Source organism: Protopterus annectens, chromosome 12.part0 (genome assembly GCF_019279795.1).
Source record: "Protopterus annectens isolate FY-2018-M chromosome 12.part0, PAN1.0, whole genome shotgun sequence".
In the NCBI taxonomy this organism is placed as follows: domain Eukaryota; kingdom Metazoa; phylum Chordata; order Ceratodontiformes; family Protopteridae; genus Protopterus; species Protopterus annectens.
In genome coordinates, this window is record NC_056746.1 from 1,375,538,964 (window position 1) to 1,375,563,683 (window position 24,720).

The following is a 24,720-nucleotide window of genomic DNA, read 5'->3' on the forward strand; positions in this document are numbered from 1 at the left end:
AGAATGATACCACAGTATAAAGACAAAATGATAAACTTCAACAATTGGCTAAAGTATTGGTGTCACTCAAAGGGGATCCAGTGGCTGTCAGCCTGGGATGACATGCTTGACAAGCCACGTTGCTTCACTAGGGACGGCTTGCACCGGTCACCCCTGGGTTTTCGAATACTGGCCAAGGCTCTTGCCACCCCCATAGTGCCTTTTTTAGGCAAGGCTCAAAAGACAAACCCACCTCCTTAGACAACACAAGGAAAAAGAAACTAAGGGTAATGCTGCTCAACGCCAGAAGTCGAAACCTCAAGATGCACACACTCTAGGCTCTCCTCCGTATGGAGAATATCGATATCTGTGCAGTAACAGAAACCTGGTTCAAAGGCTCCCGAGAGCACCCCAGCACTACCTCATACCATGCTTTTCGGCCCCAAAACTCGGACCGAACCACAAGAGGAGTGGGAGTATCCATATTCATCAAAGATACCCATACCTCCAGGCTAGTGGCACTGCACGAAGCATCTGAGGCCATCCATGTGCAACTAACAGAGGGCAAAACTGCCTTCCAGTTTGTAGCCTGCTACAGACCACCCTCCCAAACTCAGGAACCCCACTCGGCTTTCCTGAAGCCACTGGAGAATATGAAGGTCTCTCCAAATACCATTATATTGGGTGACTAACTACCCAGACTGGGAGCACTACTCAAGCCCCAACACCCTAGCCCAACGGTTCCTAGAATTTATAAACTCAAATGCTATGGAATAACTGGTCACCACTCCAAGAGGGGAAAACATATTGGACCTGATCATCACCAACATGGGGACTATGTTCCATACCAGAGGTATACCCCTCATTGGTAAGATCTGACCATAAATTAATCACTATGGACATCCATATCCCGTCCCCACCCCCAGCAAAGGAAACCACGGTCAAAAACTTCTCAAAAGCAAACTTCCCACTTCTCAAAACCGAGGTGGAATCCTTCAAAGCCCCAGAGCCAGTGGAAAATACGGCCCAAACCGCAGAATCCTTTACAAACGCATTCTATGGATACCTACAGTAATGCATGGATTGTGCTATCCCAAATAAAACCAAGACACACTCCTCCAAAGGCAGGAGACCTGTCTGGTGGACCCCAGCCATAAATAAGCTGTACAACAGAAGGAGGAAGCTACTACGTGATAGAGCAAAATCCCTGAAAGGGAAGGCAACTCTGATCAGTACTAGCAAGAAACTACGATCCCTCAAAATCATCTAAGGCTAGCTTCGAAAGAAAGATTGCACAAGACGCTAAAGATGATCACAAGGCTTTCTTTAGTTATGTCAGAAACCTGGGTGGAAACTCCCAGATATGCTCTGAGTTAGTGCAAAATGACAAAAAATACACTGAGCCCACAGACATTGCCAACATCCTGGCAGACAGGTTCAATGCAAACTCCCCCCCCCTCCCCCCCAAATAAGCAAATGACTATCCCCCAACAGAGTGTAGCCTCCCTGACATCACAGATGCACAGGTGAGAGCTGCCCTCTCCAAAGCAAAAAACACAGCATCAATGGGACTGGACGGTGTCCCGGGCTGCGTTTTACATGAGCTCCAAGAAGAACTGAACCCTCACTTAAAATCACTGTTCAGTCTCAGCCTTACAACAGGATATGTACCCAAAGAATGGCATACAGCAACAGTGGTCCCACTCCATAAAGGTGGTGCCACAATGGACCCCGGAAACTATCGACCTATAAGCCTAACTAGCCTGGTCTGCAAAGCTATGGAGTGTATCATCATGGAACTCATAAACAAAGACATTGGGAACCTCCAAACACTGGATCCTACCCAATTCGGCTTTAATGGCAGATCTTGCCTCTTGAACCTGGTCAATTTCTTTGAAACAGTCACCAAGGCCATATACAAAGGGAAGGTAGTCCACACAGCCTACCTTGACCTTGCAAAAGCCTTCGACACAATACCCCACTCGGGCATCATAAATAAGCTCACCAGCTTAAATATCAACCCCTATGTCACAAGATGGGTTGCAAACTGGCTTAGGGATAGAACCCACATGGCCAGAATTGCAGGTGCCATGTCTACCTCTAGACCAGTTACAAGTGGCGTCCCACAAGGCTCAGTCCTGGGACCTCTCTTGTTCAGTATATATTTCTCTGAGTTACAGGCTAACACAGGAGGACTATTGCTGACAAAGTTTGCAGATGACTGCAAACTGGGGGCCATAATCGACTCACCGGCTGACACAAGCATCCTCCAAAAAGGTCTCACAGAGACGGATAACTGGTGCCAGAGCCATGGCCTAAAGCTAAATGCCAAAATGTGCACAGTCATCCCCTTTGGGAAAAACAGTGCCCACAAATTACCACATAGGTGGTAATCCATTAAGTACGGAAGAAGTAATTAGGGATTTGGGGACCCAAGTAGACTGCAACCTCTCCTTTGACAATCACATTGCCAAAGTGGTTAGAAAGACATTCTATATAGCCCACCTTATCATGAAGGGGTTCACATCTAGATCAAGAGAGGTCATTGTGCCCCTCTACTCATCAGGCCCATAATTGAATACAATGCCCCATTTGGGATGTACCTTACCCGACACCTGCGACAACTAGAAAGACCCCAAAAGTACCTCACCAAGAGGATCAAGGGACTCAGATGCCCTAGGCAGTTAGGCTAAAGAAACTCCATCTCTACTCAGTTGCTTACCGCCTACTCAGAGGCGATCTGTGCCCGCCGTATAAAGCCATGTCCAACCCAGAATTAATGGACATGTTCCACCTCAAGAAATCCAAATCCATCAGAACTACACGCTCCAGTGACTTAAACCTCAGCATGGAAATACAGAACATGCTGGAGGGACAGATTCATATCCCAGAGGCTCCCCTCACAATGGAACAAAAATCTCAATCCATGTCAGATAGCCCCTCAATGACCCTCTTCAAGAAGAATCGTGATGTTTGTATGGGAGATCGTAAATTTACCCCTGGGATCTCTTCTGTGTCACTGCTAGACAGAAGCACTGTAAACTAACCTTAAATGGGCTATCTTCTGTGACCTACTATACAGAGGCTCAGTCAACTAATCTAATAAGGGTGGCGAAAGCCAAACGCACTCTGGCTAGGGCTTGTAAATGCCCTAGGGCAGATAGCCTAGCATCAACCTATGAAGGGCTTTTATTTATGGTAGACAGTATGACCTACAAGCATTAGACGATTTTAGGAATGCAGTTAAGCAGCAGCTGGTGTGTCAGCCTCCATCAGAAGTGGATCTGTTGAGGTCCTAGACTGTTCTTTATCTACACAACCAGTCATGATGAGAAAAAAACGTATTGCTTTAAAGTATTAACACATCATGCACCTTCAAGCCAATGACATTCTGCCCATTGATCTCGCAGATGTTGTGATCAGTCAGAAGTCCATTACGAGCAGCTGAACTACCTTTCACAATAGAAGTAATCTTTCCATTCTTGTAAATGAAGCCAACGTGTCCTGTGCTGTCCTTCTGCATAGTGACAGTACGTTGAAAGGGTCTAAAATGAAGGGTTGAGAAAAAAAAAAAAGCATTACAACCAGAACTTAAGTGAGTAGTAAATGAACACCACGCAATTCATCTATGCCACAAATTATTGCTCTTAAAACAGCAACAAGGCTGGGCAGATTAGTCTACAAACAGGCTTACATGTGAAAAGTATGCCACCAGTAGGATGATCTTTAAAATTACAATGGAAACAAGTTTGCATACACAGAAGAATGTACTTGGAAGTTAAAATCCAAACTACATATCTAAACTGCTCAATTCAGAGAAAGTTGACATTTTATCCAAGCTATATTTTTATGTGCTGACTTAACCAAGCATGGGCAATTTCCTCCCAAACTCTTGCCCCATTAAGGAGGCGACACCATCCACCTACCTCCCATAAAGAGGCTAGCTCCTAATACCAGTGTACCCACTACTAGCTCTTTGCAGACTACTGAGATGGCCCCATCTGAGGAAAACCTGCACTCAAGTGTGGATGCATTCATGCTGAGAAAAGCAAAGCTGTGTCACACAAATGGGCTTTGCCGTGACCAGAAAAAGGTTTTCCATTGCGAGTATAATAGAACCTAATGCAACTGGTTATCCATTTGGATAGGATTTGTTTGTAGGCAGGTTTTCTCTTTCTTTCTGTGAAAGCAACCAGCAGTTCTGCTGCAGTTCTGCTCTGTCTGTGGATTTGTCCCAACTATGTTGTACCACATGTGTTAGTGTCCACACAGGGAAGGACATATTTTTCCATCTTTGTTCTGAGGCTTTGGAAGCAGGTGAATGGCTTGACTTAGAGAAAGTTCCGATACCACTTAGGCATAGAAGATTGATTAGTTCAAAGGGTTACTCTATCCCTGTAAAAGGCTGAAAAGCTTTTTGCTCATAAGAGTTTACATCGCAGACCCTCCCTGAAGTGACAGCAATTAGTAAAGTGGTCTTCAAGGTAAGAATTTTTAACAGGACAGATGCTGCTGGCTCAAAAGGAGGCAGGGTGAGCTTTTCCAGCATATAATTGAGATCTCAGGTAGTAAATGACCTCCTTTCTGGTTGGCCTCAAGTGAATGCCCCTCTTGGAAACCGCTTCAGGTGTGTGGTGAGGGATAAATGGGAGGGGATTGAACTAGGCAAACTGGGATGGCAGAAGCATGCACTTTAATGCTAGAAGTTAGACCCTGACTGAACAGACTTAAAAGGTATAGCAGGACTGAACTGATGCCTGCCTGAAGAGGGCTGGTGTTCTTGCTGCGGCACCAGATTGGCCTCTTCCATTTTTCTAGGTATGGTTTTCTGGTGGTGGGTTCCTTGCCTCCATAAGGATTGTTAAGCACCTCAAAAAGGTACATGTTTTTTGGTGTTAAAACCCAATCCTCCAGGCTGTCAAGTTGAGTGTGGCTTGGAGAGGCTGAAATACTGACCCCTTAACCTGGCTTTGGAAGTCTTGTCTCTTCTTGGAAAGGGTGGAGTCTGCCTTCAGTGAGGGTCAAAAGGAGGTAAAGCCAGGTCTGTCTTGGCCAGGATGGGTCAATAAGAATTATGCTTGGTCTGTCTTGCCTTGACCCTTATCAGTTCACCCTTGGAATCAGGGGTAAGGGTGGAAAGGCATACAGAAGCACACTGGTCTATTTGAATGAGAACATGTCTATTTTTCATGTCCCTACCTGCTGTGTTCTAGAGCAGAGTCTCTGAAGTTGTTCACTTTGGTGAGAGTCAAAAAGATCTGTTGACAGAATTCACCACTATAAGGTTAAGTCCAGGAAAGCCTCCCTCTTCAGCACCCACTCATTGGGGTCCAGTATATCTCTGCTTAAGAAGTCTATTAGGGGATAGTTCTGTCCTACAATGTAGGATGCTATAAAAGAGTCAGTTTCAGGTCTTGTGCAAACAGCCATATCTTCTCAGCAAGAATACACAAGGTGTAGGAAAGGATGCTCCTTGTTTATGGACCACATTACAGACTTGGACAAACATCACAGTCAAATCTGTGGTATTACGCTTTCATGGTTAAGGACACAAACAACTCATAGTTGACATGTAGCTTCCTCTGATCTGAGGTCCAGATGTTTTGCACCTTCATGTAGTTTAAGATAGCTATTTTTCCTGTGGAAGGGAGACTTTTTGATGTACACAGTCCATGAGGCACTGAGAAAGAGAATCTGTCTGTGGAAAAGTTTGAGATTTGCAAAGGTAAGGTGAGACCTACCTTTTTGGCAGCAGTCTACTGTGACCTGTAAAGTGCTTATGAGTCTGTTCTGTGGATTTTTCCTGAATAAGTCAATCATCCAGGTAAGCATAAAAGGTTAACCTCCTAAAGTCCAAAAGTGGGTACCAGTAGAATCAAGCACTTGGTGAAAACTCTTGGAGCAGCAGACAGACCAAATGGCAAAGCAGAGAATTTAGTGCAAGCCTACTGCTATGAAGAGCAGGTGCTTTCTTTGACAGTGTGCTAATGGGAAGTGAAGGTAACAGTCCTTTAGGTCTACAGTAACCATGGATGCATCTTGGAGGTCATGGAGAGTAACTTTTCTAAGGTTAGCATTTTGAATTTTGTAACAAAGAAATCCATTTAGCCTTTAAAAGTTAAAGATAGGTCTCCAGGTGCCCTCTTTTCTTGGAACAAAAAATACTTGAATAAAAAGACCTGTCCTTCCTAACAGAGGAAAAGGTTGACTGGATGTGTTGCAGCATGTCTAAAAGGCTAAGTAATCAGAGACTCTCCTGCTCTTTTGGTGTTTTTTATACACCTAGCAAAAGGGGGGGTTTTCTGAACTGAATGGAGTAGCCACTATGATTTGAAGGGCCCACTGACCCTTGGAAGTGGTTTCCCATTCTTGTTGGGAAGACAGTGTTTCTGCCAGAAGGTGGGAGGGTAGAAGGGTCAAGGGCTGAAGACAGTCTCAGTTGGTCTGTGTTGGGTGGGCTGTTTGGAGCTGTCTCCTCTGATTTAGTTTGCCACCTTCTGGATTGTCTGGCTTTCTTAGCTGAGGAAGCCTTCCCTTGTCCTGTCTGGGGGGGAAAGGGGGGGTGTGCTACATCTTGGAAGGGTAGTTCCTATTATACCCAGGTGTAACAGATAAAAACTCACCATGTGAAAAGCTGGACAAAAAAAGAAAACTGAATGCAAACACCCTTTCAGCTGGGGGTCTGAACAGAACTCCTTGTCTACAGGAGCCTCCAGTAGCCCTTCAATGACCTGGTCTGACAGCAGCCAGGTCCTGAGCCATACAGGTCTGCGAATTAATGAACCAGTGGCAGCCGATCTACATGATGGATCTAGTGCATCACACCCATGTTTTAGGGATGTCTTGTAACCTGTAATGCCGCTCTAGCTCAGTGTCCTGAATTTCCTTAGTCAAGTTCGTCAGAAATGGTCCTAGCCTTGGTAATATGGTTCTGAAGGGATTCTAAACACTTCAGTATGTGGAAGTAGCAATTAAGTGCTCTCATGGAAAGGGTAGCCGAGGTGTATGCCTTCTTGCCAAATCTATTAAAGTCTGATTTCCCCATTATTAGGCAGGGGATGTCTAGTGGATTCAGTAGAAACTACGGAAGTATCTGCTTTAGGGTTTTTGTAAAGGTGCTTGCGAGAGAGTCAAGCACTCTATATAAACCAGTCACACACACTCAGAGCAGGTGTTAGAGAATCTGGGTGTAAAAGAAATTTCTTCACAAATGTCATCAAGCACCACATATACAGTTATCCAAGTGGAAGTAAACAGATTAATTTCCCTACTGTGAGCCTGAGCTTGTTAGAATGGTTTGCTTTTCCAATTAAAAGCCTCCATTTTATGAAGGATATCCCCGAGAGAGAGTGTGCCTCTGCGGGAAACACAGACAACAGGCTATCAACAGAGTCAATCTATATAAGGTTGGGTTGGAAGGTACTCAAGAGCAGGACAATTCCACTTTGTCCTCAGAATCTTCTTGAAAGGACAACTCCCTAGGCCTCTTGCATAGAGATGCTTTAGGGGTAGTGATCTGACTGCACCTGGGTTCCCTACATTTTGTGAAGGCCACAAACTCCTGGCCAGTTTTTAAATTTCTCAAACTTTGGCTTGAGCTCAAGTGAAAAAGGGCAGAGGAGATGAAAGAGCAAGTCTGGTGGCTCTTTTTGGCTTAGGTGTCCATTTTGTCAAAGTAGCCAGATGATTCAGTTGACTGTGTAGTCTGAGTTTCAAAGGCTGATGAAGGTAAGAAGTCTCCTTAAGTACCCACAACTTGAATATCAGAAGTTGTGGCCTGCAGACAGACCTCAGAACAGAGGTTGATGTCCTGGAAAAAGTGAGCAGTAGGCCTGGAACCATGGTGACCTCCCAAGGGGTGGTACCATAGGGCTCAAGATTAGAAGTCACCTCACTTGAGTTAGCAGCCTGAGCCAAGACATCAGCTGTATCTTCAATGTCTTTGCATTTTTTTGGAATAATGCTGGCAGAAGCTGGAGACCACAAAGACAGAGGGAACTGAAACTGTAGACTCCATATGAGCAGCCTTCACTCTTGACTTTGGTGCAATCAGGACAATTTGAGATGTTGGGCTGAGACCCCAGAAAGAACAGACTAGTAAAAATCTTTATGCAGGATTTTTTCCACTCAAAGCAATTAACCTTTTTAAACATTAATTTACCAGAGGAAAATATGCAACAGGGTACTTATCTGACTAGACAAAAGAAAATGCGGGGAAAAACATGAGCCAACCAGCAGACTGCAAGCATATTGTTGACACAGTGAAAATCATTCTGCAGGGATAGAAATAACAGAAAATTGTGCCATCTTAACAACCTTCTTATAACCCAGACATCCGTCTGGAAAGGATGATGAAAGACTCGGGGAGGGGAATCAGGCCAGTCGCAGGCTTCTGTATGGCAGGAAGATCCAAGAATCAATACTGCACAAAACTTTGAAGAAAATGTGAATTTTCACAAAAAGTAAGTTGTGTATTATGTACATAATTATCTGCTCTTTAACTGCATTCAGTTTCATTTGTCTACACGAGAAATGCTCCCAATAAAAACTTCTAGTTATTGCCAATATAGTTTTGCTGAAACTTGTATAAAAATGCATGGCACTGGTGTATACATAAACTGGTGGATGGTATGTTTACTACTGCAAGACCAGCTTCACACTGGACAGGAAAAATAAATGTGCCTCCCTTCTGCTGGCCTAACACCTTAGCCCCAGTGTCATTGCACCCCTGAAACTTTCAGACCCTTCCTGCACTATATCAAGTACACCAATAGCCTTGAACATTTTCAGTGGTTGGAAAAACTTCCAGTTCCACCAAGAAACACATCCCTGACCTGATGAGTACTGAAGTAAAGATGGATGGCTCCTGGAAAGGGGCCGAATAGAAACGGAGATTTCGAACCGTACTCCGTTGACTGTACTATCGAACACAGAAGTTCGAAAATGGTAATATCGATGTCAAAAAACAATCTAGGAATGGGTTTTAACATGGGTCAAGGTAGGTGTTCAGTATTATTCCGAACTACAAACATTTCCCCTACCTCGACCCATGTTAAAACCCCTTCCTAGATTGCTTTTTTGACATGGATATTACCGTTTTCGAACTTCCGTGTTAGACGATAGTACAGTCGACGGAGTACAGTTCGAAATTTTGATAGTAAACCATATATATATATATATATATATATAGAGAGAGAGAGAGAGAGATATAGATATATTATATATATATATATATATATATATATATATATATATAAACTGATGATTTAAATAAAAAAAAGGAGTAAGAAATTATTGGAGCCACACAATTAAAACATGCAGGCAATTTCACATGCTTCTCTGAATTCAGGTTTTTTTTTCTAAAAACAGAAGAGTGCTTGTTGGTCAGAATGAAGAAAATGCTTTCTAAATCAGCAGGGAGAACAACTTACCTGTCCCGAACAATAAGAGAAATTCTGTTTGGAGAAGCTTGCTTTAAAACCTTGTGAGCTTTGTCTGAACTCCAGCCAGCACAATTATTTCCATCTATCTGGAGGACCTGATCTCCAAATCGCAAACCAGCCAGAGAAGCGGGAGAGTTTGCCTGGACCAGCTGGACAAATATACCCTGTGAATCAAAATTTCAAGGATTACTCTTAGAGAAAGTCACAAGGGCTTAAAACCCCATTCCAATGTCCAGAATAAAGTTCTTGTCCAGCTCTGGACGTGACTCCTGCAATGCACTCAAAGGCTTAGATTTTTGCTTGTTTATTTAAGAGAAGAGGCCTTATGCTGTAAAAAGCAGTACTCAGTAAAATGAAGTGGTGGGAGCAGATACCAGCAACACACTAAAAACTTAAATAAGCATAAAGATATCAAACAAATGTGATTAGGTTGTTATAGGCTTCCCTTCAATTAAATGAACAGAACAGAGGGCAATACAAAATTTAAATACCAGATTAATAAAATAATTTCAAACAGGCAATAAGAAAACTCCAGTCAAGAAGAAAAAAAAAAAAGGGTTAATTTTCTATAGCAGACATCTCAAGACTGAGGCGTTACCAAGGTTGGACAGCACTTGTAACCCTTCATAGGAATCACATGAAGTTAAAGGCACCAAGTCATGCAACCATCATGCCTTGTCAGTTCCAGCCCCCAAACTGTTATCTCCCTTCTCAAGGGAGGCTAGGCCAGTCATGGATGGTATGATTTGAGAATGCCCATAAAACTTCCCAACTTGAAGATAGTGCATCACACAGCTTTATCTGCAGGGGGAGTCTATTCCAGAGGGGAGGGAGATGCTAAGCAATGAATTTGTCTCCATCTTGTTTTATTCAATCAGCTGAAGAAGGTTTTGATACCTTGCTCTGGAATTTGTGGGAGTGTGACTTGTGAAGGTACAACAGGTTCCTGCATCCCTAATTAAAGGCAAGGCAAGGCACAGGTTTCCTTTGAAAAACCTAGAAGACACAAGAGGGACAGTTTAGTCTTGTGTTATGCTAGTGATTTAAGTCTAGAATCCTCTGTCAGAAATCTGAGTTCTTGAGTGTAGTCAACTTTATACCAAACTTGTCAGCAATTATGACTTTAGGCCATAACAGGACACCACTAAATGTTACATCCAAAAAGGGTACATTAATGTTGTTGCATCTTTCGGCTTTCCCCGGTTAGGGGTCGCCACAGCGGAACTCCGGTCCGCTAATGATTGGCAGCAGATTTTTACATACCGAGTTGCCAGCCCTGACGTACAACCTTCAACAAAGGTACGTCCATTCACGCATGTCTCCACACAGAAGATGCTTTAGCTGAGAATCGAACAGAACGTCTTACTGTGAGGCGACAACGCTACCGCAGTGTAAAAAATGAAGTCAGTAAATTCACTAACACTAAAGGGGAAATTCTTCCCAACCGTGACCTTCTGGAGAAAGTTTAAGAAAAAAAAAGGCTAATAAATGTTTGACATATACTCAGTGTGACTAGTACAAAATAAAACTGATCTAAAAAATAAACATGTTGAGAATGTGATAACAGTCAGGAAAAGACTTCCCTGCATGCATTTATTACTTTGATTTGTAAGAATTAATTTTTTAATGTGTTTATGTCCCTTTCTTCTCTGCTGCCAAGCGATGATGCTCTGAACATACTTGAATGCCGTTACATTTTTTTCTGATACAGATGAACATGCTCGACATTTTAAAATTGTTTTCATTTTGCATGTAGATCTTTAGTACTCATTTCTGGCCAATGAAGTATTAATTGTTTAAAGCTACATGGAGAAAAGCAAGGATAGTATTAAAACCTGAAGCAGCTTTTCATCTGCCTTACCATTCCTTTGATTTGACAACCATCACTAGTCACAGAAGACAGAACTTCTGTGCATGCCTACGAACTTTTCATAGCCATGTAAGAATATGGGAGAGGGCCTGAAAATTCACTTGTTTTATTAACTGGGTTAGTGTCATTGGGCACAGTCCATTTACAGAGGGGACTCAAGAAAAAGCCCCCCTTTCCCAAAGTAAACAAATTCAAATGTTAAATAGATTCAAGAAGTATTAATAAAATACATCTGGTCAAATACATATAATACTATGAAATAAAACAGTTCATAGGTAGAAACTAGGCTATCTGCCCTAGGGCATTTATAAGCCTAGCCAGAGTGTATTTGGCTTCCGCCTCCCTATTAGATTAGCCTACTGTGCCTCTGTAAAGTAGGTCACAGAAGGTACCCTTAAGATTAGTTTACTGTGCCTCTGTCTAGCAGGGACACAGGAGAGATCCCAGGGGTGAATTTGCGATTTCCCATCCTCGCGTCCAAATTTCGCTTGAAGAGGATCAGCGAGGGGCTATGTCTAACATGAATTGGGATTCTATTCCAGAGTGAGGGGAGCCTCTGGGAAATTAATCTGTCCCTCCAGCATGTCCTATTTATTTTTGTGCTGAGGTTTAGGTCCCTGGAGCGTGTAGCTCTAAGGGACTTGGATTTTTTGAGGTGGAGCATGTCCATCAATTCTGGGTTTGACATGGCTTTGTATGTCAGGCACAGATCGCCTCTGAGTAGGTGGTAAGCAACTGAGTAGAGCTGGAGTTTCTTTAGTCGAGCTGCATAGGACATCTGTTTGTAGCCCATGATCCTCTTGGTGAGGTACTTTTGGGGTCTCTCCAGTTGCTGCAGGTGTCGGGTAAGGTACATCCCAAAAGGGGCATTGTATTCAATTATGGGCCTGACGAGTAGAGGGGCACAATGACCTCTCTTGATCTAGATGCGAACCCATTCGTGATAAGGTGGGCTATATAGAAGGTCTTTCTAACCACTTTGGCAACGAGATTATCAAAGGAGAGATTACTATCTACGTTGGCAACGTGATTATCAAAGGAGAGATTACTATCTACGTTGGTCCCTTAGGTGTCATGATATCAGAAAGAATGACTTTTTGAAAAAAGTCAAAACTATGACTTTTACTACAGTTAAGGTTTAAAAGAATACAACTATGAATGAGGGGAAAAAAAAGAGCAGAAGTTAACAGTATTACAGGTAAGAAATCAAATGCTTCTGGTAGCAGCATGAGTAGATGTTGTTGTTGGGTCTTTCGGCTTTTCCCGGTTAGGGGTTGCCACAGCAGAACTCCGGTCTGCTAATGATTGGCAGTAGATTTTTACTTGCCAAGTTGCCAGCCCTGACAACCTTTAACGAAGGTATGCCCACCTTTAACGAAGGTATGCCCATTCACGCATGTCTCCACACAGAAGACGCTTTTAGCTGAGAATCGAACAGGACAATGTCTTACTGTGAGGCGACAACGCTACCGCATGCAGCATGAGTAGATGTACACCACCTGAATGTGTGCAACAAAACCCTGTCATTTACATTCTTTGGAAAGCACACCTTGAACATTAAAGGTGCTTACAGGTAGTAAAAACTGAAAATACAGAAAAAAAATACTAAGACTGTTTTCCCACAGGCTGTCAAAGAAGCCAGTGATTCATTGCATTGTCACTGTAACTAAAACATATTTCCACTTTGTTAAGCAAGATGGCGAGACTGTGCTATTAGCTCCTTTTCAGTGGAGTCCCAGGAAGAAAAGAATAAAATAAATTGTATTCACTGCAAAAATTATGTAGTTGTATTTATATTGAAATGAAATAGTCTGTCACACTGTGGAGACACAAAGGACAGAGTTGAATCTGTGTGGCTGTCCCTGTGACAATGTGAGGTATTGCCAGCTAAGCCATGTGAAGTAGGACAGTGGATGTGTAACATATGTCAGCATAACTAACAGGAGTTTTGTAAAGAATTCTATGTTATTTGTATATTTACTTATTTTTTTACATTTGTTGACCGGGCTAGTCTAACTGGATTATATGTCCATTTGCAGTAGAGGCCCGGGGAAAAAAACTCAAGCATAGGCACCAACATAACATACAATATATATATACAATAGTAAAATGAATAGTAGAACATTGTTGAGATTGTAAATATGGAAAAACTTATACAGAGTCTTTTTTTTTTTTTTTTTTTTTTTTAGGAAAGCCAATATAAAGATTCTTATAAAGTAGTAAGGGAATCTTGTTTGATACTAGTGAGATGTTAAATAACTGGTTAATTCAGGTCAGCATCCTAGTACAATAGATTAGGAAAGTATGGGGAGAGCACGATTGGGGAGATGAATATTAGGGTTAGAGCAGGGACAAAGCCAGTGTGTTTTAAGGTATTCTTTAAGGTGTTTTTTGAAAAACAGTGTAGAAGAAAAAAAGGAGTAAAAAGTTCACTTGGAAGCTGGTTCCAGATTTTTCCCCCTGTATTAGAGAAAAATGGGTCTCCAGCTTTATTGTTAGGTTTAGCAGTTGAGACTAGGTGGTCATTAGTTGAGCGCAGTGTTGAAGATTTTTGTATGGGGTAATAAGGCTAGTGAGGATTGGGATATTATTAGGGTGGTGAAGGATTTTTTGGGTCACAGTAAGTTGTTGACATTGAAGTTGGTTCTGCAGATCTAACCATCCCAATTGTTTAAGGTTGTGACAGTGGTGGGTTCTAAACGGGGTGCCAGTGGCAAATCTAGCCATGTTATTGTAGCTGGTCGCAAGTTTAAGGTTGTTTTTGGATAGATTGGTATATATGGCTGAGGCATACAGTAGGTAGAGATAAGGTGGGTCTGGGCAATAGTTCTAGCTAATGGAGTAAGGAAGGGTTTGATTCTATAAAGAGAGCCTAGTTTTCTGTTGACAGATTTTATGGTAGTATTAATGTGATTGTCAAAGTTAAGGTTGTGGTCAATAGTAATACCCAGGAGAAGGGTTGTAGTATCTGGGCATATCCTAGTTCCATTGTTGGAGGTTACTGTGAAGTGAATTTGTGGTGACTTTTGGGTAGGAGCAAAAAGCAGTAATTTTGTTTTTTTGTGGTTCAGGAGGAGACAATGTTGCATGAACCAATTTTCAACAATATTAAATACTGTTTGGGTGAGGATCTGGAGAGAGGTTAGAAACTTGGCTGTGCATATTAAAGTAGAATCATCTGCATATTGTATGCAGGTGACTTGAGGAATTTTGGCATTTAGATCATTAATAAAAATTAAAAAAAGAGAAGAGGGCCTAAAATAGAGCCTTGAGGTACTCCAGTGTTGACAGGGAGGGGTGTAGAAAGATTATTGTCCCACAGCACTGCTTGGTGCCTGTTTTCCATTTAGGATTTTAACCAGAGTAATGCTTGTGGGTCAAGTGATAGGGCTTTATGTAGAGGGATGATATGGGAGACTTTCCATATGGATGGGATTGTGCTTTCTGTAATTGTCCTATTAATAAGGATGGAAATGGGATAGGCAATGGCTGTGGCAGCAATCTGCAGGTATTCTGCTGGAAGGCAGTCAGCAGAAGGGGTGCCTGGTTTGAGTTTTTGTAGGAGGGTGCAAATGAGGGATGTAGGTACTGGTTGTAAATGGAAGGTAGGGACTGGGCTATTTGTGGCATTAAACGGGCTACTGCTAATAGGAGGTAATGTGTTAGCTAGAGTTTGAATGGCTTCAGTGAAGTAGTTGTTGAAGGTATCAACAACTTGTTTAGAGTTAGCATGGGTGATACCTGTTGGGGCAAGAGTTTGAGTGCCCTGGCTGAAGTAGGTTTGTTAATGCCTGACCAGAACTTTTATGGTTTTTGCTGGAGGTGCAGGTAAAAGTTTTTTTTTTGTCTAGTAGAATGTCTTTTTTGGTTGCATTACGTAGTTGTTTAAAGTGAAGATGGTCTTTTGGGCTTTTACAGGCTCTCCATTTGGCCCAGATTTTATTTCGTAGGAGGAATTTTGTCTAGTTTGTTTTGTGAGCCATGGGGCAATTTTGGTTCTTAGTCTGTTGGAGTGAGAGGGGGGCATGGTAATCTAGAATCTGTAGGAATCTAATATTAAAGTAGGTGACTGCTTCCTCTAGTTGAAGATGATGCAGTGGGGACCAGTCAGGTGCTTTGAGTTCATTTTGGAAGCTCTCTGGATGAAAGTGTTTTTTAGAGAGTGAGAGGTTTTGTAAATATTATAATTGGGGCTATGAGTTTTTTGTTTAATTGTATAGGTTAGAACATGGTCACTCACGACATCTGGAAGGGTACCCGATTTATATGTATTAGGATGGCTGTTTATAAGGATCCAGTATAGGGTAGTTTCCTTACCACTTGGTTTATGGATTCCAGTAGGGGTGGTTATTAATTGGGAAAAAATGTATAGATTTATGTGGGAGATAGGATTGGGGGAGCTACAGGTAGCCCAGTCTATATTAAAATCACCTAGGACAATGGTTTCCTGAGGTAGGCGAGTAGTAAGGCAGCTAAGGAGGTTTCCAATTTTATTGATATTATTTCCTGGGGGAAGATAGGCACAAATTATGTAGATAGATTTAGAGTTGTTGATTTGAAGTTTAGCAGTAAGGGTTTCTGCATTAGTATCTAAGGGTAGGAAGATATTAAAGGAAGAGACCTGAAGGTCTGATTTATACAGAATGGTTACTCCTCCCCCTTTTTTGGTTTTGCGGTCACATCTCAGGATGTTATATCCAGGAGGGGTAATTTCTTGGTCTTGAGTTGTAGGCTTTAGCCATGTTTCTGTAATACAGAGGATATCAAATGCATGCACTTCTAAGAGTGAATGTAGGTGGGTAATTTTGTTGTTAATGCTACGGATGTTGAGGTGAGCTATTAAGAGTGAGTTTGAAGGTTTTTTGGTGCGAGGATAGCATGGGACGTTGGGTATTGTGGGTCCCTGGGAACAGTTATGTTGGGGCCAGGGTTTGGGTGAACATCGCCATCTAATAGAAGATGTTGTTGAGGTTTTTATATAATCTTTAAGAGTGTTGTAGTTATTTAGGGTTTTCTTGTTATGGAGATAAGAGATATGGATAGATCTGTGATACTTTGGAAGTATGTAGATAGAAGCGGAGGTAATGTTTATGTGATTTAGGGAGTTTGTATGAGAATGTGAATTAGTTTGTTGGCAGGGGTGAAGTTCGGCCAGAAAAAAAAGTTCATAGAAGGTTAGTGCATAGGGTACAGATAGAGAAATTAGGATAGTAGTTACGAGTAAAAAAAAGTTATGTTTATCATTTTCTGTAATGAGGCCATTAGGATTAGTAGGTATGGAGGTGTAGTATGAAGAGGGAGAGTGCTTAATATAAGCTAAAATAGGGGTAATAGTAGGAGAGAAAAGTTATATAGTGCAACCAGTACAGGATAATAAATGTGCAGAGATGAGGGAGACAAGTTAAAGGTACGGAGCTAACTGATGAGTGGTTAAGGTAGGGGTGGGGCTATTAAGTAGTGATAGTCAGTGATAGGTTAAAGGGGAAGGGGAAGAAATCAAACTGATTTGTGCAGATGCTTGTGTTGAAAAATGTACTTGTAAAGCTGCATGTGTTAAAAATATACACAACAGTGGGTCCTGCTGGACAGAAAAGAAATACAGGTGTAACGGTTGAAACAAATATATTGTAACAGAGGATACTGGAAGAGGACAGGTTAATCTCAGTCCAGCTAACTATGAAAAAATAGTCTAAAATTAAATGACCTGGTTTAGGCCATAAAAATTGTATCTTACAGTTCTGATTGCAGCCAGATACAAAAATGTCTGAAAAAACAGGACTAGGAATCCTACTGTATTATCCTTACTGGCGAATTATTTCCACCCTGAAAGGGTGGAAGTTTGTGAAATGTTTTTATAGCTTCCAGATGCTATTATACATCTTAACAAAGTTGTGTGTGTGTGTGTGTGTGTGTGTGTGTGTGTGTGTGTGTGTGTGTGTGTGTGTATTATGGACACATAGGTGCTAGATTCTGGGTCATTTTCTAGTAAAGGGGGTAGTGGGCGAACCAGAGTCAGATGACCAAATGTATGTGATGTTATTCTGTAATCCAACACTGAAATGATGTTTTAATATTCGATGAGATAGAAGTCTCAGGACAGTGTTTTTGAACCTCGACAAAGGACATACTTCATCTTGCCTTGCTTTAGTAAGTTAACCAGGGAATAGCAATTCTTTAGATCAGTCAGGAAAATAGAGCGAGATGAGTTAATTACAGTTTTTCTGTGTTTGTGTGAATCTATCCATCTAGGTTATCTTTTATATTTCTTGTGACAAACTCTGGTGTTTATTGTAAATATTTAGTAATTTCATATTGTTTTATTATTAAATATATTTAAACTCATCATTGTGACTGGTCTTTTAGAGAATATTTTAACCTTTGAGAGTGCCTATATTTATGTAGTGACACTGTGACTGCTCCTAAAAGCCTTGCTGCATTGGTCAAACACTACCAATTGCATTAGTATTCATTTTACTCAGTATAATTGGGTACCTTTGTAAGAGCCTTACAGTAGCTGGCTTTGGAGTGTTCTGGTGGCACAATCTACCTTATAGTCTGGGCAGAGGGGGCATAGTTGGTAAATCTGTGTCAGCCTTCCACAGATGTGTGTCAGCTACGAAGAGAGTTTATACCACCCATTTCTGCCACAGGACACTTGCGTCGATAAAGATGGGCATGTGTAGATTTATGCAAGACCAGCAGAATTTCCAGACAGAAGAAATACAAAAAGAAAGAGAAATTAGAGGAAAGAAAAATAGCTACACAAGAAAAACTGCACATTTGTGTTCATTAATACAACAGATTCATATAAAACATTATGTAGACCAAGAAACACTGGGCTGTTCGGAAAAAGAAGCAACTGAGGTAGTGCAAAAAATATAAAGAACAAAATCTAGGGATTTTTCAAAGGTATTAAAAAATAAACATGGACATGGCAAAGACAGATCTGATATGATGCAAAGGAGAAAGCCAAACCAATACAAAAAAGGCAGCTCCAAAGATATTTGGAGAGAAATACAGGTAAAGGCACCAATATATGGAAAATTTCACAATACAAAAAATAAGATCACACAGAAAAGAAGATTAGTAAAGCAGAAGTTAAACAAATAGAAGCTGAACATATGGAATACCTGCAAAGTGAAGGTTATATTTCAGTATGACTGAACAAGGAGTCCCCAATGTAATTGGAAACTGAGGTCCATATTTCTTCAGATGTCTCCAAGTCATGGGAAAGATATTTAATATGGAGCAATATTTATGCAAAGGAGAAAGCAAAAATAACCACTAAAAGCAGTACTAAAGAAAGATACTTCAAGAAAAACACAGGGAAAACCATCTGGATATGGAAAATTTTACAATTTAAAAAAAGGGCGGGGGTGGAAATTTTTTCATTACAAAATTAAGAAAACGGGTGGGGGGTAGAAAAGATTACTAATGGATAAGTAAACAAGAAACAAACTGAAGTTATGGACTACCTGCCAAGTGAAGGATTTAGTCAATTCTGATATCATAACATCACAGCAGGACACAAGAACTCCCCAAATTAAGGAGAAACTGGTGAAACAGGAAGCATCTGATGAGCTGCCATATGAAAATACTTTGCAGCCTTCAGCAGGAAGCCAGTACAAAAGTTCAGCTGGAGTTTCACAGCAAGGGAAGGAACAGGAAACTGTGGCAAATCTAACAATGTTGTGATTCATATGAATCATCATCAGATGATACAGGATGAAGCTGAAAAGATTATGCCACAGAAAGATGTTCTGTAACTTTCATGTAATGCCCATAGGAAACAGAAAAAAATGGATTGGCATAAAACAATGAAAGAAACTGATTACAGAACTTGACTAAGACCCAAAATGTTAGAAATTTGATAATGGTCATGATTACTGTGTTCATTTAACAGAAATTCACGTGATAAAAGTAAACAGGAAATGTTACTGTACAGCTAAATTAATAACAGAGTCTTATGAGATGAGTCATTGTTAAGAGTACAGAAAAGGGAACAGAACAAAAATACTTAAAAAGACAGATGTGATAAAAGCAAAGCACAGTATCAGAACAGACCAGGATCTATCGCACACTATTGAAAATAATAAACTAAACATATCAGCACAGACAGAAAAGTTTAGAAGATGTGCAGACAAATACAAAGAAAAAAAGTACAAAGTAAGCAATACATCGATGACCCAAAAAAGTTTTATAGGGAGCTGGGAAACAAGGCAAAATGAATAGAAATATCACCAAAAGTAGAATAAATGATCAGATTTTGGAAAATATCTGAAGACCCTGTGGAACATAAAGATGCCAAAAGGAAAAAAGGTAAAAAACAGTAAGTTCAAATGCACAGGATATGAACGCGGATGATGTAATGGCCAGAGAAACAAATAAAATAAATAAAAGCTTCCAGTTCGAAAACCCCAGGTCTAGATACAGTACTAGCTCCCAGCTTAATGTATTAATATCTTTACATGGAGATTTAGCCTCAAGTGAGAACCATTTATATATACATCCCAAACAGACACCAACCTGGTTAACAAGAAAAATGATACTCCTCCTCAAGAGTGAGCCTACAAGCCATCTTAAACTTTAGACCAATGACTTGTCTTCTGACAATGTATAAACTATATACTGGAACTGATGCCAACTAAGTTTTCTTCGAAATGATTATAAACTCCATCATGGCAATAGAACAAAACGGTAATAAAAGAAAGTCATATGGAACAAAAGGATCGGAGTTGTTAAATTAAGTCAGAATGGAGAATTATAAGAATGGGGAGAATCCAAGTATGTCATCGACAGACAACAAAAAGCATCTGATGGCATCCCACCATTCAAGGAGTGAAGATGTACTGATTACATTACAATGACCATGAATCAGTGACAGACCACTCTGCAGCTAAGCTATGATAGAGGACAAAATTATCCTAGGATAAAAATTCAAAGGGGATATTTCAGCGTGACTGTCACCACTGCTCTTTTGTCTTGCTCATAACCCATTAAAGCAGACAAATTTGGCTCCCAGAAAAAGTTTAAAAAGACTTTTCATTTTCTTTTTCTGGATGATTTAAAAAACTGTATACAGTAAACTCTCAGTTAACTGGAACTCAAGCAACCAGCACTCTACAGCAAACAACATTGAAGAAATACAGTACAATTTTCATGTTGCACTTTGTTTTCCCCCCACAGAAACATATACAGTACAGTTTTGTACCTACCACAAATGTAGATGTAGAGTGTTCACCCTGCTGCAGTCATCACACTTGGGTTATCCTGCCGTCAGGCAGTCGTCTGCCTGAGTTCCAAAGTCTTGGTCCGGCGTTGGTTGCGGTCGCTTCTTCCCTGATGTCAGTGCGCCAGGGGTATACAAGAGGCATCCGATGCAATTTTCTTCAGTTTTTCTTGCCCCAGATGTCAGGTGCCCCCCCCCAGTAGGAGGTCACTACATAGTACCAATAATAAACAAAACATACCTCCAGCTATAAGCAAATACACCCCAAAGGTTGTATCAGATAAAGGCATAGAAAGGTTTCAGTTAGATCAGAGGGGATGGAGGGAGGGTAACCTGGACTGCAGCAGGGTGAACACTCAAACATCTACATTTATGGTAGGTACAAAACTGTACTATGTTCATCGTGTTACCCTGCTGCAGTATCACACTTGGGTTGAATCCCAAAGCTAAGGATGGGAGGTGGAATGAAACAGGGTTAGAAGAGGGTAGTAGGCCCTGCAAAACTGCAGTGGCGAAGCCAGCTCTAGTCTTAAGAGTATAGTGGTAAGTGATAGCGTCTGGTGAAGGTGTGTACTGAACTCCAAGTTGCAGCTTCCAGAATATCCTTAGTTGGCACGCCCCTGAGGAAGGCTGTATATGTAGCTGCTGCCCTGGTGGAGTGGGGCCTTATGCTAGCAGGAACTGGTTTTCCATGATGGGTGTAGCAAAAATGTATGCAATGTCCTATCCATTTTGAAATGGTCTGTTTTGAGATGGCCTTTCCTTGTGATGCTGTTGCATAGGATACAAAAAGCTGGTCAGATTTTCTGAAAGCCTTAGTTTTATCCAAGTAGTAACGTAGTTGCCTGTGAATGTCCGAGTGCAGGAGTCTCCTTTGTTCTGTGGATTTGGGAAAAAAGTGGGTAAATGGATGGTTTGATTTAGAGCCACACTGGATACCACCTTTGGCATAAAGGAGGTGTTCATTCATAGAGAGACTCTGTCTTGACGGAAAATGAGGAAAGTCTCCACTGCCATTAGTGCCTGTAGCTCTGAGACTCTTCTGGCTGAAGTAATTGCTAGCAGCAGGGCAGTTTCCCATGACAAACTTTAAATCAGCTGAGAAAGCTGGCTCAAAAGGTGGTAGCGTAAGCTTTTCCAGAACAAAACTGAGGTCCCAAGTTGGCGTTGGTGCTCTCCTGGGAGACCTTATGTTTTTGGCCCCTCTGAGGTACTGCCTTAGAAGTGGATGTGAAAATAAGGGAGGATCCGTGTTGTAGTGAGCTGAAATAGCTGAGGCATGGATTTTAATAGATGAAAAGGAAAGTCCTTTTTGTGTAACATCTCAGTTAGATATTTTAGAATCTGAGGTATGTCCAGCTCAAGGAGAATTTGGCCTTTAGCTTGGTTCCAGGCGCAAAATCTTTTTCATTTGTCTGAGTAGGCTTTCCTGGTGCTTGGCCACCTGGCCTCTAGAATGACATCCATAACGGCTTATGATAGAGGAGCTGGCTGGTTGTTTAGGTGATTTGCCATGCAGCCAGATTTAAGGTCTTGAGCTGGCTGTGTAGAATCTGACTGTCTTGCTGTGTGAGCAGATGAGGAATTTGTGGTAAAATCCATGGTGGGCCGTGGGCCATGTTTCTTGGTAGTGGGTACCAGTGCTGGCGTGGCCAGTCTGGGGCAATGAGCATCATTTGTGGTCTCTCCATTCTGACTTTCAGCAGCACCTTTGTTAGAAGTGGCAGTGGAGGGAAGGCATATACTGTCAACATTTTCCAACTGAGTCCACTTTCCAAGCTTGATGGTGGAATGTCCTTGTGCAAAATTTTGGTAGCCGATTGTTTTTGGGGTTGGCAAACGGGTCTATGTCTGGGCACCCCCATTTTTGAGTTATTGCAAATACTTGTGGATTCAGTTTCCACTCAGAGGATCCACGACATTCTTGCTCAAGTCATCTGCCAAAGTGTTCTTTCTTCCTGGTGGAAATTGTGCTTGTAATTGAACTTGGTAAGTCAGTGCTGTGTTCCACAAGGTCATTGCTTGCCTACATAGAGGGTAGGAGTGTGTACCCCCTTGCTTATGTACCACATTACTGTGGTACTGTCTGTCCTTATAAGTTGTCCTGGATGTTAAGAGGTCCTTGAAGGCTGTCAGAGCATTTTGTACAGCTAGCATTTCTTTTTGCTCGATGTGCAGATATCTTGGATCTGAACTCCATTTACCTTGAATGCACTGTCCTGCCATGTGTACCCCTCAGGCATAGTCCGATGCATCTGTTGTCATAGTTTGCCTGGCTGGGGGCGCTGACCCTTGTTGAGGTGACATGCCTGCGGCCACCATAGAAACTCGTGTTGAAGGCAGGGAATGAGAGGTATCATTGTTTCCAAGCTGTGGCTGTGTTGAGTCCATACGCTTTTCAGGTACCATTGTAATTTCCTCATATGCAGTTTTGCAAATGGTATTAGTAGTATGCAAGACGCCATGAAACCAAAGGCCTGCAGAATTTTTCTTGCAGGGAGTTGGGTCTTTGTTGCCATTATTTTGAAGTATTGAGTTAGTTGTTTGTCTGGCATCAGATAAGCTGTCTGGACCGTTGTATTCAAGCTGGCACCCAGGAATGTCCTATTTTGTGAGGGCACTAGTTTTGATTTCTTTTCATTTACTGTGTACCCTAGGCAACTTAGAAGGTGTTTGACAAATGCCAGATGTTGTAAGAGAATGTCCTTGCTTTCTGCTTGGATGAGGCAGTCGTCCAGGTATGGGTATATTTGAATTCATCTTTGTCTGCAGTATGCAATTACTGGTGCCAGGCATTTTGTGAAGACCCTGGGCACAGTAGATGAGCCAAAGGGCAGTGCAGAGAATTGGCAATGGGTTGAACCTGCAATGAAATGGAGGTATCTTCTGCAATTTTGTCTGATAGGGACATGCAGGTATGCCTCCTTGAGGTCCAACGTTACTAGCCAAGCATTCTTGCCCAGCATGGGAAGAAGCTGCTGAAGTGTTAGCATCTTGAATTTGGGTACTTGCAAGTAGGTGTTTAGAACTGAAAGGTCCAGAATGGGTCTCCATGCATTCTCCTTTCTGGGGACTAGAAAGAGCCTTGAATAAAATCCTTGTCCTTGCTCCTGTGTAGGTACCAGGTGAATGGCTCATGTCCATGAGAGCTGCAATTTGTTTTTGTGCCTCTGCGCATTGATTTTTTTGGCAGGTTTGGCATTCCTTTTATCCTTGGCAAGGTGTGGAAATGGAATCTGTATCCTTGTGAGAATGTCTAGGACCCATTTGTCCTTTGTGATGATGTGCCAGTTGTCTGCAAAAAGTGCTAATTTTCCTCCCAAGGGAGCTGCCAAGAGAGTTTTGCTTGGCAGTTTGAGGGTTAAGTCATTGTGTCTTCTAGTAGTTTGGGGCCAGTCTTCTCCTCCCTTCTGTGTTGCAGTGCCCCATTGGTGAGGTTTGTAAGGGAGTTGTGCTTGACCTCTGCCCCTAGGGAGTCTGTATTTACCCCTCTAAGGTCTGTCAGAAGCTGGAAAAACCAATTTTTTGTTGGCCAATTTCTGCTGAAACGAGGGGGTTGTATCTGTAAGAAATCTTTGACCGTCTGCATAGACTTTGCCTTATCCTCCATTTTCTTTAAAACCTCTTCTGCATTGACACCAAATAAGACATCCTGTTGTAAAGGTGCATCTAGTAATTTTGCTTTTACATGATCAGGCAGAGTTTGTTCCTTTAACCAAGCATGCCTACGTACGACAGACCCAGTAACAGCTGCTCTACAGGAAGTTTCCAAGGAATCAAATCCACATTGTAAAGTACGTTTGCCCACTTGTTCAGCTGCATGCAACAGATCATGCATTTCCTTGAATTCAGACTGTTGAGTGTGTGCGCTCATCTTTTGTTTTAATTGAGACACTAAGAATTGTTGATATTTCAGCATGTGAAATTGACAATTTAGTGCTCCCATAGCTAGAGTAGCTGAGGTGTAAACCTTTTTCCCCCACCTATCTAGTGCTCTGGAGTCCCTTTCAGAGAGCACAGGATTTTTAGCCATAGAAGCCTTAGCCCCTTTGGGACCCTGGGAAATTGTTTCTGGGTCAGCAACAGGGCTTTTGTAAAGGAATTTGTGTGAATCAGGCACTCTATATCTGTCTGGTTTGGCTGGAGCAGGTAGCAGAGAATCTGGATTTAGACTAGATTAGCAGAGAATCTGGATTTAG

General features: G+C 41.7%; 1 protein-coding gene across 1 annotated transcript in view; it reads right to left on the reverse strand.

Annotated features, from left to right (window-relative positions):
• Positions 1-24,720, reverse strand: part of SDCBP2 (syndecan binding protein 2) — a 256,656-nt gene that overhangs the window by 24,763 nt on the left and 207,173 nt on the right. The window contains exons 6-7 of the mRNA XM_044090435.1: positions 9,411-9,586; positions 3,353-3,524 (exon numbers count right to left, since the gene is read on the reverse strand). Coding sequence (XP_043946370.1) covers positions 3,353-3,524; positions 9,411-9,586 — 348 coding nt within the window. The remainder of the gene's footprint in view (positions 1-3,352; positions 3,525-9,410; positions 9,587-24,720) is intronic.